The 14,392-nt window shown below is 50.0% G+C and overlaps 1 protein-coding gene across 1 annotated transcript in view; it reads left to right on the top strand.

Annotated features, from left to right (window-relative positions):
* The window catches only part of TACC2 (transforming acidic coiled-coil containing protein 2), a 193,248-nt gene that overhangs the window by 47,995 nt on the left and 130,861 nt on the right, over positions 1-14,392 (top strand). The window contains 3 exon segments of the mRNA XM_038578977.1: positions 2-883; positions 885-1,174; positions 1,742-1,855. Of these exon segments, the coding sequence (XP_038434905.1) occupies positions 2-883; positions 885-1,174; positions 1,742-1,855 (1,286 nt within the window).

The following is a 14,392-nucleotide window of genomic DNA, read 5'->3' on the forward strand; positions in this document are numbered from 1 at the left end:
AAAGGCAGGAGCCGAGGGGAGCGTGAGAGGTGAGGACCTCGCTGGGCCACGCCCAGAGAAGCCTCCAGATGGGGCTCAAGGAGTGGCCATGGCCCCTCTCCCCGCCCTTCCTGCTGGACTCAGGGTGGATGCAAAGGAGAAGAAGCAAGAGTTGCCTACAGAGGCTGAGATCCCCTGTCTGGTTCCCCAGGATCCCGCTCCAGGAAAGCTGCCGGGTGCCGCAGAGCAGAACCTGCCAGGTGCCGGTGTGGGGAAGGAAATGACTGGTGTCCCACAGATGCTGCAGGAAAGTGAGAAGCCAGAGGGGGCTGGGGAGGCCAAGCCCGCGCCTGGAGGCCTGGCCCACTCACAGCAGGGTGGAGGCCAGCAGAAGTTAGCTTCGGGTCCTGCCCTGCCGGCAGCTGTTCAGGAGACTCCCATGGAAAAGGCTGCTGACTTCCAGGTGGTTCCCCAGAGCCACCGAGAAGGGACCTCGGTTCCAGAAGATAGAATTCCTCCTGAAACCCACCACCAGGAAACACTCACCAGCGACAGTCAACCCGGAAAGGATGGTGCCTGGGCCTTTGCTCACACAGAGGGTCCAGGTGACATGCCCGTGTCCACCTCTGCCCTGGGAGCATCATCTCCCCATGGGGATGTTTCGATTGTGGCCAAGGCCATCAGTGAGCCCCAGACCCCCGACACACTTGGGGATGAGCAGAGGCGTGGAGGTGGTGCCGGGATCTCAGAAACACAAAATGCCCTGGGCAAGCAGTGTGGCCCTGAGCTGCAGGCTGCAGAAGGAACAGCCACTCCCTTGGAGCCTGGCTCAGGAGCTGCTGGGGAGGCAGAGGGTGACGTCACCTTGAGCACAGCTGACACCGGGGCACGTGTGTCTAGTGACCCTGCCTGAGCCAGGTACTACGAGGATGTTCTGCGGCGCTGCTCATGGGCTGGCACTGCCAGGGACCCGTGGGGACGCAGGCTGCTCTGCTGGGGCCCCTGGCACGGAGGATGCAGCCGCTCTGCGAGGGGAGAGCCCTGCTGTGCACCGGCTGGCTGAGGAGCAGCCCGGGCCCGAGCTCCCCACTCCTGCCGGGGGCGAGAAGCCGCGAGTCTCTTCACCTCCAGGACCTGACGAACCTCAGGACCTGAAGCCTGAACACCTGGCTCTGGAAGTGCTCCCCGCTGAAAGGTACAGAAAAGGACAGATCCCCCACCCCGGGGAGGGGCATGGGACCAGCTTCAGGCACTCCCACCCCGGTTGGTGAGAGTTAATCCAATAGACCAGTGGGTTTTTTTAAAAGCTAAGTTTTCTATACCTAATTGCTTAAATGTACCTGCTTGCAACCTCTGGATGTGCTAAGATTCTGAAAAATGTGAGAGAAATGGGTGGAATTGGGGCGCTGTTTGTTGGACATGTCCCGTTCCCTCTCTGGGTTCTTCATTTAACTAAAACTGTCTGAAAAGCATGAAATGTTTGCTGGCTGGCAACACGCTCTTGGGCCCTAAGGTTAGAATCAATCACATGTTTTTCTGGAACCAAAATATATGTGCTTCTGGATCTGGATATGTTTATACAGAGGGGCCTAAATGATCCCAAAGCATCTCATAGCCATTAACTGCTGGAAGATGATTTTTTTTCCTAGGGATTTTGGGGTAGTGCCCACTTAAAACTTGAGTTGGGAAATGAGCGTTTTTCAGTCACATGTGGAGAGAAATACCCTTCTTACCATCTTTTGCTTTCTTTACATTATCCCAGAAGGAGCCCCGTGCCGGACCCATCCACCTTACCTTCAGTTCCTGAGAAAGATGCTCCAGATGTCCCGGGTGAGGCTGTCTCAGACGAGGCCAGAAGTGTGGGAGGAGCAGAAAGGTCAGTGAAAAGGTATTAGCCTTTGGAAAAATGTGAAAAGAGATCAGCCTTTGGAGAACAATTCCTTTGGCAGAGACACACTGGATGTTTTGCAGAGGAGAGTTCTTATATGTGAAAGCAGCAAGTAGCCTTTGCCGTTCTTTATACAAGAAAAGCGATGCCCAAGATGATGGAGGGCTCCATTGTTATAAACAGGATGGAATGAATTTCACATCTAAGTTTATTACCTTAAAGAAAACAGCTTTATTGAGATGGAATTCATAGGCCATATAGTTCATTCATTTAAACTTTATGATTCGATGGTTCACAGGGCTGCGCAAGCATCACTACCATCAATTTTAGAACATTGTCATCTCCCCCAAGGAAACCCTGCATCCCTTGCACATCACATCCCAACCCCCAATCCCAGCCCTAGGCAAACACTAATTTGAGGCAAATGGGTTCCACAATGATTTAATCTCTGAAGACAGAACATCTACTCGCCCACCCCAGTCACACTCCATAGAGATCTCGAGATTAGGGGACAAATAACAGGCGTAACTGTGAATCCCAGACCCTCACACTGTGGGAAGTGTGCCTGCCGGGTCTTTCCTAAGTGAAATGCCACCTATGGTTGTAGAAGAGCAGCTGCTCAGAAGTTTCATCCTTCTGGGGAAATGGAGATGTTGTGAACATCCTTAGTTAGACCCTTGGCTGTTCTGGTTGTGTGTGTGTGTGTGTGTGTGTGTGTGTATGAGTAGAGTAGGGTTGGACTTTAAATTAGTACCTGCGGCAGTCCAGTGAATCCTACCAAACAGCTGCAGGCATTTTAGAAATGATTTGATTCATATTTTGCACATGTGGAAAGAATGCATGATCACCTGTTTTTCGAGTCTGAGCACTTCCACCGACACTCAGCTGCCTTTCTGCCCTTACAAGGGCGCCTCTCATAACTCTGGGCCCGCGAGACGCAGGCGTGTGCTGCCCAGGCAGATGCAAGTGTAATCTGCCGTGGACACTTGTCTCTGCTGCTGACGTAGCAGGCCAAGTCCTCCTGCTGGCATGGATGTCGGACACTCCCACTTACAGCAGGAGAAATCTCTAACTAGGAAAATCCTCTCCCTCCCCACCAATGACATATTAGCGCCTTTCCCAGTGTCCCTGGAGGTTTTATCTCCTTCTTGGAGAACTTGGGAACGTGGGGCCAGAGATACAATAGTTTAATAAATATTCACGGCTCATTGTACGAATCGCTTTAAAATTTAAAAATTTTAAATCATAATTCTGAATATTAGAAAATCTGTAAGGAATAGAAAAGTATAAAGAATAAGAGACAAGGCCACGACCACACCTCATAATGATTACTGTTATTTATTAGTTTTGTGTATTTTCGTCCACTGTTGTGGATGAAATATTTAAATATTTGCAGAGTTTTTTCCCCCTCTGACATCAACACTCTGCGAGCATATCTTAGTGACTGAAGTTTTATGACATGGCACAGTTTATTGAGCAATGGGTGTTTCGGTGACGTTTCCTTTGCTCTGGGGGAGGGTGTCCGGGTGTAGACTCTTAGACTCTCTCGAGGTGTACCATCCGATTTGGCAGCCGCTCATCACGTGTGAGTGGAGGCGTGCTAGGAGTGTAAAATACATTCCAGATGGTGAAGACTTATGGAAGAAAAACGAACAAAAACATCATTCATAATTCTTATGTTGCTATGTATTAAAATAATAATATTTTGGATGTATTAGGTTAGAATATATTATTAAATTTCATTTCCCATATTTCTTTTTTTAATTAATTAACATATATTCATGAGAGACACAGAGAGAGGCAGAGACACAGGCAGAGGGAGAAGCAGGCTCCCTGCAGACAGCCTGATGCAGGACTCGATCCCAGGTCCCCGGGATCACACCCTGAGCTGAAGGCAGACGCTCAACGACTGAGCTACCCAGACATCACTCATTTCCCATATTTCTTTACCCTATTTCTAAAGTGGCTACCAAAACTTTTAAAACTACACATGTGACTTTTGCATTTTTGGCTTGCACGTGTGGCTCAGTCTACTTCTGGTTAGGTCGTTTGGCTCTAGAACCTGCATCACCCTGGTCCTGATGGAGGAGGGCTGACTTTTCCTGTACTTTGGGTTCTTGGGGAAAAAAAACCCAACAACTTGCCCCCATTTCATTGGCTGAAGATTTCCAGAAAGAATCCTGAATGGACCCTCTGTTCCAGCCTGCCCAGTGGGGTGACCTCCGTTCCCGCCCACAAGGGAGATTATGGGGGCAGCAACATCCAGGCAAACAGGCTGCAACAGATTCCAACATAGGCTCAGTAGACCATGGGAGGTCTCCGGAAGATACAGACCGGCTCTGTATGTGCAACAGAAATAGGACACAGGCCACAGATGTAATCTGGAATTTTCTACGAGCCACATTCAAAACTAAACAGAAACAGGTAACATCACTTCCAATAATATATTTTAGTTAACCCCATACATCACAAATATCATCATTTTAACATGTAATGGATATCAAGATGATGAATTTTATATTCTTCATTCTCATTGTCATACTGAGTCTTTGAAAGCTGGTGTGTATGTTATAGCCACGGCGCTCGATTTGGACCAGCCACATCCCAGGTATTCAACAGCCACATGTGGCGAGTGGGTGCCCTATCGGACACCACAGCCCCTCACTGAGCTCTGACACCTGTCGGCAGTGATCCAGAAGTCCAAACCTTCCCACGGGGACCCCAAACGCCCACATCCGCCTGCCCAGCAGCCTCATTCGTACACATTTAACACAAATATTGGAAATATTTATTTGCCTTGAGGAGGAGGCTTAGTACTTCTGGTGAATTCTTTTGCCACAAGGATGCTGAGCTGTGGACCTGGGCAGGCTTCAGAGAGAGTCCAGCCCAGGCCAGGGAGTGCACATCCTGGGAAGAGCAGGTGTTGCACGGGAAGGTGAAGTTCCGCAGCGGTCTGGGGCAGGTTGAGTGGCCACACGATGGGCAGAGGCTGCCAGGAGCTGGGGTGCTGATGAAGTGCAGAGCAGGGGCGCCAGAGTCACACCCCAGCTCTGCCCCTTAGTTACACATATGACCTCAGTTTTCCCACCTGTAGAATGGGGAGAAAATTCGTGTCCACCTTGTGGAGTTGCTTCGAGGGCTGAGATCGTGGATTCCGGCCCAATGTTGGCACATCCTGGGGCTTGCTGGCCGTCAGGTTCCCTAGTGCCTTTCCGTGGCGTGGCTTTTACTTGTGCGGTGAACTGAATGGCCACTGTCTCTCTCACGTGGAGACTGTTCTCCTAAGGTTGAAGTTCCGTCCTGTCTTCCTTTTCTGGTACTGAATTCTTTGTGACAATATCTTAACGGCTGAAGAGAATAAATTCTTTCTTGCCCCCTCCTGGGCAGCCCACAGTGGTCTGCTTCAACTTTGAAGTTTTTTGGATTGCGTTTTGTTGTGAAACCTTATGACTGTCTTTCGGTGTGTACCATAGTGTATCGTATTCCAACAACGATGAAAAACGTGTTTTGAGTTGCCCTGGAAGAGTGGAGCAAATCAAAATCACCTCTTCTAGTCTCTTCTTGGTTATCAGGTGACACGCTTCTGTTGAATTTATTGTATTTTGAAGGTTCTGTTGACCTGAATAGAGCTGATACCACGAATCAGGTTCACTATCTTAGAAATGTCTCTTTTCTACCTGGGTGACAAGACAGTTTGAAAACCCAGCCTCATATATATGTAGATGCCAGGAGCACAGGTATGTCTATGTGCTTTATTTTCCCAATTTTGAAGCCCAGTTGGCCCTGCTGGTGGATAGGCTTTGGGTATCCTGTGGCTTTGCCATCACCCCGTACCTGAGGGGCACATGTGCACCCAATTCTGAGAAGCAGGCATTCATTTCCACCATTGTGTGGTCTCTGCCTCTGGAAAAGCCTGGAGCCCACAGGCAGCCTTCCTTACTTTTTAGATTGTCCTACAGAAGGTGCTTGAATTGATTTCAACCTCACACACGTATAACTCTTCCTTGTGGATGGAAAATCGAGAATTGGGCATTTTGATGACACACCACTGATGGTTAGGTATGCAGTGCTGGACCTGTCTCGGATAGCACCAAGCTTGCTTTTGCTGAATATTTATATACAGCGGTCTTTTTCTTTTCCATTCGGGGAAATGGTCGGAAAGCTATCCTTTCCAATTATTAGTGCATTCTGAGAGAATCAAATTATTCCCAGATGCTTGGGGTCCTAGCGCAGACCTAGGCTAAACCAAGGAGGGCAGCTGGGTTGAAAAGTTGAGGGAGGTCAGGCGGGGGAGAACAGAGGGAGATGACGGGCATCGTGCCGAGGAAGTCCTCGCTGGGCCTGAGAGCAGAGCTGGAGCCGCTTCTCACCCTTCCTCCCACGCTCGCTCCCCACTCGCTCTCCACTCTTTCCTTCTCTCTCCTCCTCCTTCTAAAATTACCAGCTGTGACACCGTGTTTTTGAGTTTAAGAATCAGGTTTTGAAGATCCCTACAGCTGTGTAAATTAAGGAAAAGGCCAAAAAAATAATAATAATAAGACTCAATCCTAGTTGTCTTAGCAAATAAAGCCAGGACAACAGATCCCCCTCTCCAGTGAGATCCTTCTGGGTTTGCCGTTTATACCACTTTGGTTCCATTACTTTAAACTTCCTTTTGGGAAGTGTTGGGCTGCACTCTGGCCCTCCTTTGACTTGGAGCAATGTTCTTCCCAAACGGGAGACAGTGGAGTAAAACAGACCTGTTCCTGCCGCAGCGGCCTCTTACTGGCTGTGCGGCCTTGGATGAGCTGCTCCACTTTTCCGTCTTCTCATATTTATAAAATGGGAAACACAAAACAAAACACATTTCTCTGTGAGGGCAGGAGGTTGGGTTCGATGGGAATGTTTCTAAAGCATCTGGTATAATGCCTGGTATATGGTAAGGGTGTAATAAAAATGGTTAACCTCTCTTCTCATTTTAAATGTACTTTTTCAAAAGCATCCTGGCAATTAAGCAAAGGGAAAATATGGCCTCGGTCCCTAAATGAAAGAGTAAGAGTCCCGGCAGGAACAGGGAGACTGCTGCCTGGAAAGGGTCATTTCCAGCTGCTCGGCCTGTCTGCGCCTCCGTGTCTGTCATGTGTAACCTTGCTGTGCTCACAAGGAGCTTGTTACCTGGCTCAAAGGTACATAGGAACTGAAGACTCTATCAATGACGTGGATTTATAGTGTCATCAACAGCTTCAATCATTGGGAGCCGTCATATATAAAAGTCAAAGGACCTTTTAAAATGCAGCCTTGATGTTCAGAAGCTTTTGTGTTCCATAATTAAAATGGGTTTTCTTGGAGGTGAAGCTGTCCTTGGGAAAAGGGCCAGGTCACTGGCTTATGGGGCGCCCACACATAGGGTGGCAGTGGGCTGGATTTCCTGCCCTGGCATCAGGCTCTTCTGGGTCTTCTGGGGCCCTCCGCCCTGTGGCCTCTGTCACATGGCACCTGGACCCGAGGTGGGGAAGAGCCGCTTGCCGCCACTTGAAAAACCAAAGCCAGGATCACAGCCGGGTGGTGATTTTCCAAATGAATGTGTCCACACCGACCCGGCTGCTCTTCCTGGAACCGCTCATTACGGCGGCTGGCGGAAGCCCTACCACATGGACCTGGATGCAGCGGTGTTTGAGAACCGGGTATTTTAGACTCCGGCTGATTATTGCTGGAAGGGAACTCAGGGGCATTCTCGTGAGGCTGGGAACAGGGAAGAGGCAGAGAACTAGTCCCAGATTCTGGGCCCTGATGGCATATTTCCCCCCTGGATGCCTGAACTGAGCCCAGGACCCTTCCACAGGGGATGGGCCTGCTCTTTCTAGCCATGCTGGCCGCCCCAAATCTCCTTCTAGGCTTTTGAGGGAAGAATTCTCAGTTCTAGTGTGGAACCTAGAGCCTCGAAGAAGACAGATCTCAAACTCCAGCTCCAGGTCTAGCTCTGTGAGCTTGGGAGTGTCACCCTCGCACCCTGTTAACTCACCTGCACGTCAGGGGCCTGCAAGACTCCCAGGGCCATTAGGATTACATGAGCCACTTTATTTGGAGTGCCCAACACAAACAAGAACTCAGTGAGTCTCCTTGCACTCATTCCTCCCTCGGGGCCAAAGGTCCTCCGCTTCCAGCACCTTCTTTCTCTGTCCGAGAAATCCAGCACCCCAATAGGTGCTATTCGTGGACCCCTTTTGCAGAGGAGGAGATAGAGGCTCAGACATGGGGCACACAGCTTGCTCAAGGTCAGAGCTAATAACAGCTGGAGCTGGCACTAGAACCTCTCTTCTGGAAAGTGTTTCACACATCAGCTTAGATCCTTGATCATTAACTTAGCAGTCAGGTGGAGTCTTGGGAGAGGTCGCTCTCTACGACAGCACTGTCCCCCAGATTTTCTACAATAGACATGTCCTCTGTCCCTTCTAGGTGGTATGGCTGACATTAGCTACACGGGGCTTGGGAGCACCTGCAATGGGGGCACCTGAAATGCAAGGGTCAGTTTCCAGGCGAGGTGGTTTCAGGGCCACAGGAACTGAACCATGAATTGTATTGAGCTTTGATTATTTAAAATTGAAGTTGGACATGGGTCTGGTGGCTTCTTTGGGGGACAGCCCATCTCGAAGACGTATTTTCTTCATATATACAAACAAGGTTAGTCATCACCATTAGAGCCAGTGTGGATTCCAGAAGGTTCTGTGTGTGTAGCCCTACTGAGGGCTAGGGTGCCCCCACAGGGTGGTGCGTGAGCATTGGTTTCCCCCTTGGCTCTGCAAGTGGCCAAGCCAGGTAGCTCTGTCTCCAGAGTAGAGACTGGGATGTAGTCACAACCCAACTGCCCGGCAACACTGATCAGCAGGAGGTGTCCCAAGCCCTTGAGAGTATGACCTTGCACCCAGGCCTGGTGCGGAGGCCTCGGGTAACCGAGTCAGCTGGCTCTAAATAGCAGCACTTCATCTGGAACCCTCCCTGCCCATGCCTCCCCACTGGTCCCACCTGTGTGGGAGCAGAAATGGGTTCAGGGCAGAGATTGGTCTTCCACTTGTCCTCTCTGCACCATTTTCTTGTCCTGAGAAGCTGGAAGGGCGGGAGAGGCTTCCCAGGGGCATGCAGGGCCAGTAGGCCCCAGCTAACTGCAGCTTAACCTCTCTTCTTGGAGCCTGTTAAGTCGTCCAGCGTTAAATATTTTAGCAGCCTGCTGATTCAGACGTTGACTGTGAAAGTGTTTCTGTTTCCAAGGAAGGCGCTGGCACAGGTCTGAGTACTGATACTTTTAATGCCCTTTCCTTTTGCAAAATGGGCAGAGTGTGTTTGGGAATAGAAACCTCAGGGGAGGAGTGTGTCTATGCCCTGGGAGGAGTGGGTAGGGTGAGCCAAGAGAAGACCAGAGACCACGGTGGTCTTGGGTCAGCAGGGAGGTCTCGGGCCAGGAGCCCTTCCCTTGGGGAAGCAGAGAGGCTGGGTCCCCCGAAGCCACCCCACGTCAGCCGGGAGGACCAGAGGAGGAGGGACCAGACGTGAGGCTGAGGGTGAAATCAGACTCTGGAGGGAGGGGCACGTTTGGCCACCTGAGTTCAATCAAATACAGATCTTCACTCTCAGGGCCGTGTGGGCTGGTCTGGCGACTGCTTCAAGCCTCTGCTTCGTCATAGGTAAATGTCTATGGGGACTTAAAGGGGTGTTAAATGGGGATTACAGGAGGCAAGACATAGAATACTCTGCACAAAGCCAGTTTTCTTTTTTTTTTTTTTTTTTAAGATTTATTAATTTTTAGAGAGAGGGGGCAGAAGGGAGGGGCAGAGGGAGAGAGAGTTCCAAGCAGACTCTGCACTGAGCTCAACCTTACATTAGCTGCACGATCTCAGGGTCAACTCTACACGACCCTGACATCATGACCTGAGCCGAAACCAAGAATCAGTGGCTTAACCGATTGAGCTGCCAGGCGCTCTGAGCCAGCTTGCGATAGCTGGTAGCTGTGACCATTAGAGAGCTGGGCCCTGTCGGCTGTTCGAGAGCCCATGAAACAAGGTCCCTGAGCTACGTGGAACCCTACAGGTAGCTCCGTCCCCCTCAACCGGCTCGGCAGTTACCCAGCACATACGCACCCAGACTAGGTGCTTAGAAGGGAAGCCACGGTCTCTTTCCTCAGGGAAGAGCTGAGCCTGTACACAGGCTCCTCCAGGAGAAGAGGATTGGGGTAAATTGATAGGGGGGTCAACCCGCTGTGGGCAACGTGTGCGGTTTGTTGACTCCTTGCTCAGTGCTCACGCACTCCGGAGGAATCAGTTGGTTCGCCCGCTCCTGTCTACAACCCGTGGCTTCTCCAGCCAACTGTACTTCCTTCCCCTCCCTGGGACGCAGTATTTGCCATCACAGGATCAGGAGTTGGGGTTATGATTCTGAGTTCTCTGTTTAGAGGTACTTGCTTGGATACAAGTTTGTGGTCATCTGTGGGTGGGTGGGGGTCTTGGCTTGTGGCCAAGAGACTAAGCCAGGATCTTGTTTCTTTGGGAATGTTAGATGTGCAGACAAGGCGCTTGGTTACCCGCACCTGATACTCTGCGTGGCACACAGTGGGCCCTCCATAAGCGCTTGCTGAATAATTCAACCCAACTGGCTATCAGGTGACTTGGAGGCTTCCTGTCCTGGAAAATCGGGTCAGACAGGACTTAGAGGCAGATGCTGGGTCTCACTTCCAGCTCTGCCATTAGACCCCTAGCCTCCAAGCAAGTTCGTCAGCCACTCTGAGCCTCAGTTTCCTTGCCTGCGAAATGTGTATAGTCCTAGGGTCAACCACATGGACAGACCATGGAGATTGCATAAAAATAATGTGTGTCAAGAGCTTAGCAGAGTGCCTGCCTGGCATGCAGTAGTAAGCACTTAAATTTATCAGATGTAATAGTTTTTATTAGTAGTATCATTATTACCGTCATAATTTGAATGATGCTAATACTGTCATTAAGGCAGGTTACTGGGAAACACTTGTGCTTTGACACATGGACTAGCTGAAATTTGCTGAAGTTCTTTTTCATCTGCCTTGGATTCTTTGGAAGGCCTCACTACCCTCTAAAGATACTTCCCATCCTTGAGCCACCAGCCTCCCTACCAGGGTGGCTTCAATGTTGCAACATTATATTTGATGCAAGGTCAAGCCATCCAGCACACATGAGGAATGCATTGGTTTCCTTGGGGAACTAGGGCTTTGGGGTTAACCTCTTGCCAAGAGTGGCTGCAAAGAAGCTGAAGCCTAACATTTGTGGGAGGGAGTGAGCGCCTGTGTGGGTGAGCCCAGCTGGGGCTACACCAGCAGATCGCAAACTCCGAGTGCATCGTATGGGACAGATTGCCCCGACTATTTTGGCACAGCGTTTTGAGCTGCTAACCCATCCCAAACCTCCTAGAAAAAGGGGCAGAGCTGAAAGTCGTCTGTCTTTGCCTAACTGCCAGACACCATAGCACAATGGCTGCGGGAGGAGACCCTTCCTGGCAAGTGACCAAGCCGCTGGAATTTAAACACGGATGGCCAGCGTTGGCAGAAAGTGAGAATTTGGGGGAGCAGGGAGTACAAGCCTTGGCGTGAGCTCTCAGCTCTGGGCCAGACTGCCTTTCCGGGCCACCTATGAAGGATGTTGGGGGTGGAAGCTCCTCCGGCTCCCGAGTCATGGTGGTAGGGATGCTCACCCTCTGAGACAGGTACCACCTCATGCCTGGCTCAGAGGTTCCTAATCATGAAATATCACAACCAGAAGGACTTCAGGACCTTCAGCCTCCTCATTTTACAGATGAGAAACCTGATACCCAGAGAAGGTATGTGACTTCCTTAAGGACGCACAGCTTGTCATGGGACTAGCCTAACTCCTGAATGCAGTTCTTTGGGGCTCGAGATCAGTGTTCTTTTCAACAACCCCACTGGCTCCGTGGTGAGTAAGCGTCACCTTGGCCAAGTACAGCAAGCCACCCAGGTGAGCCTGCTATGAGCTGATGTTGCAGATTGTTTTCTTCAAGGAGGGGTAGTGGCTGCAAGTAATCCTGTGCTTGGGTCCTGTCTGAGAAAGCAGCCTATGCAGGCTCACTCCAGCTTTTTTGCAAAATACGCTGCAGCCTGTACGTGATGCTGGCTCTGGCTTTCCTTTGCTTGTGGTTGGTTGCTTTTGCAGGAGGACTGCAGGAAGCCCGCTGTGAAAAGTTAGTTGGACAAGTGCTCACAGATGCTCTAATTTGCCACAATTAGGGGAGTGTGCAGATGAGGATGGGGAGGGCAGGCTCGGAGGAGAGTTCAAGTGGAAGTTCTGTCAAAACGTGAGTTTCATCTCCTTCTAGCTGAGTGTGTCTGTGTGAGTGGTTTACTAGGAACCCCTCAGAGTGGTTTCTCTATAAGGTTTTTGTTTTACAAATAGTTGAGACATCAGGGCTTGGGAGGTAAAATACTCTTTTTTTAAAAAAAAAGATTTTTAAAAAAATTTTAAAGGATTTTCTTTATTTGCGAGAGAGCAAGAGAGAAAGAGTACATGTGGGGGTGGGGAGAGGCAGAGGGAGAGGGAGAAGCAGACTCCCTGCAGAGCAGGGAGCCCAACGTGGGGCTCAATCCCAGGTCCCCAGGATCATGACCTGAGACAAAGGCTGACGTTGAACCATCTGAACCACCCAGGCACCCCTTTAAAGATTTTATTTTTAAGTAATCTCATTCAATATGAGGCCCGAACTCACAACCCCGAGGTCAAGAATCCCATGCTCCTTCAACTGAGCCAGCCAGGGGCTAGGAGATAAAACCCTCTTAATGATTATTGTAGGGTTTAGCTTTGCTTTTGCACGGAGATGGGAGCTTGTCTGTTTCCCCAGGCTCTGTGTTGAACTGATGTTTATACCTCTTATTTGGTTCATGTTTTATCTTCAGTGGAGAGTAATTATTCTGTATTGGTGGTCCCATATGGGGGGAGCTTTTGCTTTTCAGGAACTCCCGTCTTATTCTGCATTTGAGAACTCTAATTGGCCTGATGAGAGAGGCTGTCACACTTCCCTGCTCCTTCCCTCAGTCCTGAAAAGCCATCAACTCTGCAAGCCCAACAAGGGGCATTCCAAGCCTTCTCTTCTAAATCCCTTTTCCTTTGACATAGAAATGTGGAGAAAGGTATGAACAGAGAGGCAGGCCAGGACTTTTCAGGCGTCAGAGGCGGGCACTGACTCACAAGCATTTGTCCCAGGGTGATGCTCTGCCTGCCTTGTCCCTCACCCTCATCAACCACCTTCTTGTTTAAGAGACCAGACAGGAAAATGTAAGTGCCTGTGAAGCCCTCTCCACCCTCCAGCTCTGCAGGAGGCCCCCACCCCTTCCCCTGCCCAAGTATGAGAGTCTTCTGTAACCTGACCACAGTTCAACCCAGACAAATGCATTATACTTTATCGTATAGGATTTCATCCTTTACTGGAGAGCTTGGGCACTTGAGCTGGACAGGTCTGGTTCAGATTTGTCACTTATTCATTCTAGGGCCTCAGTCAAGTTGCTTTATCACTTTAAACCTTAGTTTCCTCATCTATAAAATGGGTCTGAAATTAATACCTACCTCTGGAGGATTCAGTGTGCTAGTGTGTGGGAGTTGCTAGCTTGGGGCTGGCACAGCCTGGTGCTCAATGCGTGTTTGTCGCACAGAGGGTGAGGCCTCTGATGATATGAGACTGGCCCTGTTCCTTAGCACAATGGGCTGCACACAGTAGGCCCTCAACAGATGTTTGTAGGTTCATTGTATCATGTCCAGTGGATAGAGGGTGTGGGTATTTGATACATCCCTCAAAAGCTATCTGTTGGCCCGGTTAGTTCAACAGCACAACAAAGTCACTGTGGTGATAAGGCATTCCCTAGTCCATTTCTTCTTTCATGGAAACTGAGGACTTCTACTTAAAGGTCCTGTGCTGGGTGCTTGAGCATGAGGGTTTCTCATGCTCAGCACCATTGACACCAGGGTCTGGGGGATTGTTGGGGAGGGCTGTCCTGTACATGGTAGGGTGTTTAGCAGCCCTAGAGGCCGGGAGCATCCTCCAAGTCATGACAACCAAAAATGTCCCCAGACACTGCCAGATGTCCCCTGGTGGGCCAAGCTGCCCCTAGAGAGCCACTGCCCTAGGGCTGTGCAACTCATGTTGTGGTTCCTTATATTAGCAGCCTCAGCATCACCTGGGAGCCTTTTAGATCAGCAGAACATCAGGTCCTACCCCAGACCTGCTGAGTCAGAATCAGCATTATACAAGGTGTGCAGTGACTCGTTCTCATGTCAGAGTTCAAGAAGCTGCTAAGTTCATGGGCCACCCTGTAAGCAGCCAGGACCTAGGGCACTGTTTTCGACCTTGGCTGTGCGCTGAAATCTCCTAGCGAGCTTTAAAAAAATACTGATGCCTGGGTGCCCACCCCCAGAGTTTCTGATTTAATTGATATAGGGGTGAGGCATAGGCACAGGGAACTTTCATAGTCCCCAGGTGGTTCTTTTTTTTTTTTTTTTTTAATTTATTTATGATAGTCACAGAGAG

The sequence above is a fragment of the Canis lupus genome, chromosome 28, assembly GCF_011100685.1.
Source record: "Canis lupus familiaris isolate Mischka breed German Shepherd chromosome 28, alternate assembly UU_Cfam_GSD_1.0, whole genome shotgun sequence".
In the NCBI taxonomy this organism is placed as follows: Eukaryota; Metazoa; Chordata; class Mammalia; order Carnivora; family Canidae; genus Canis; species Canis lupus.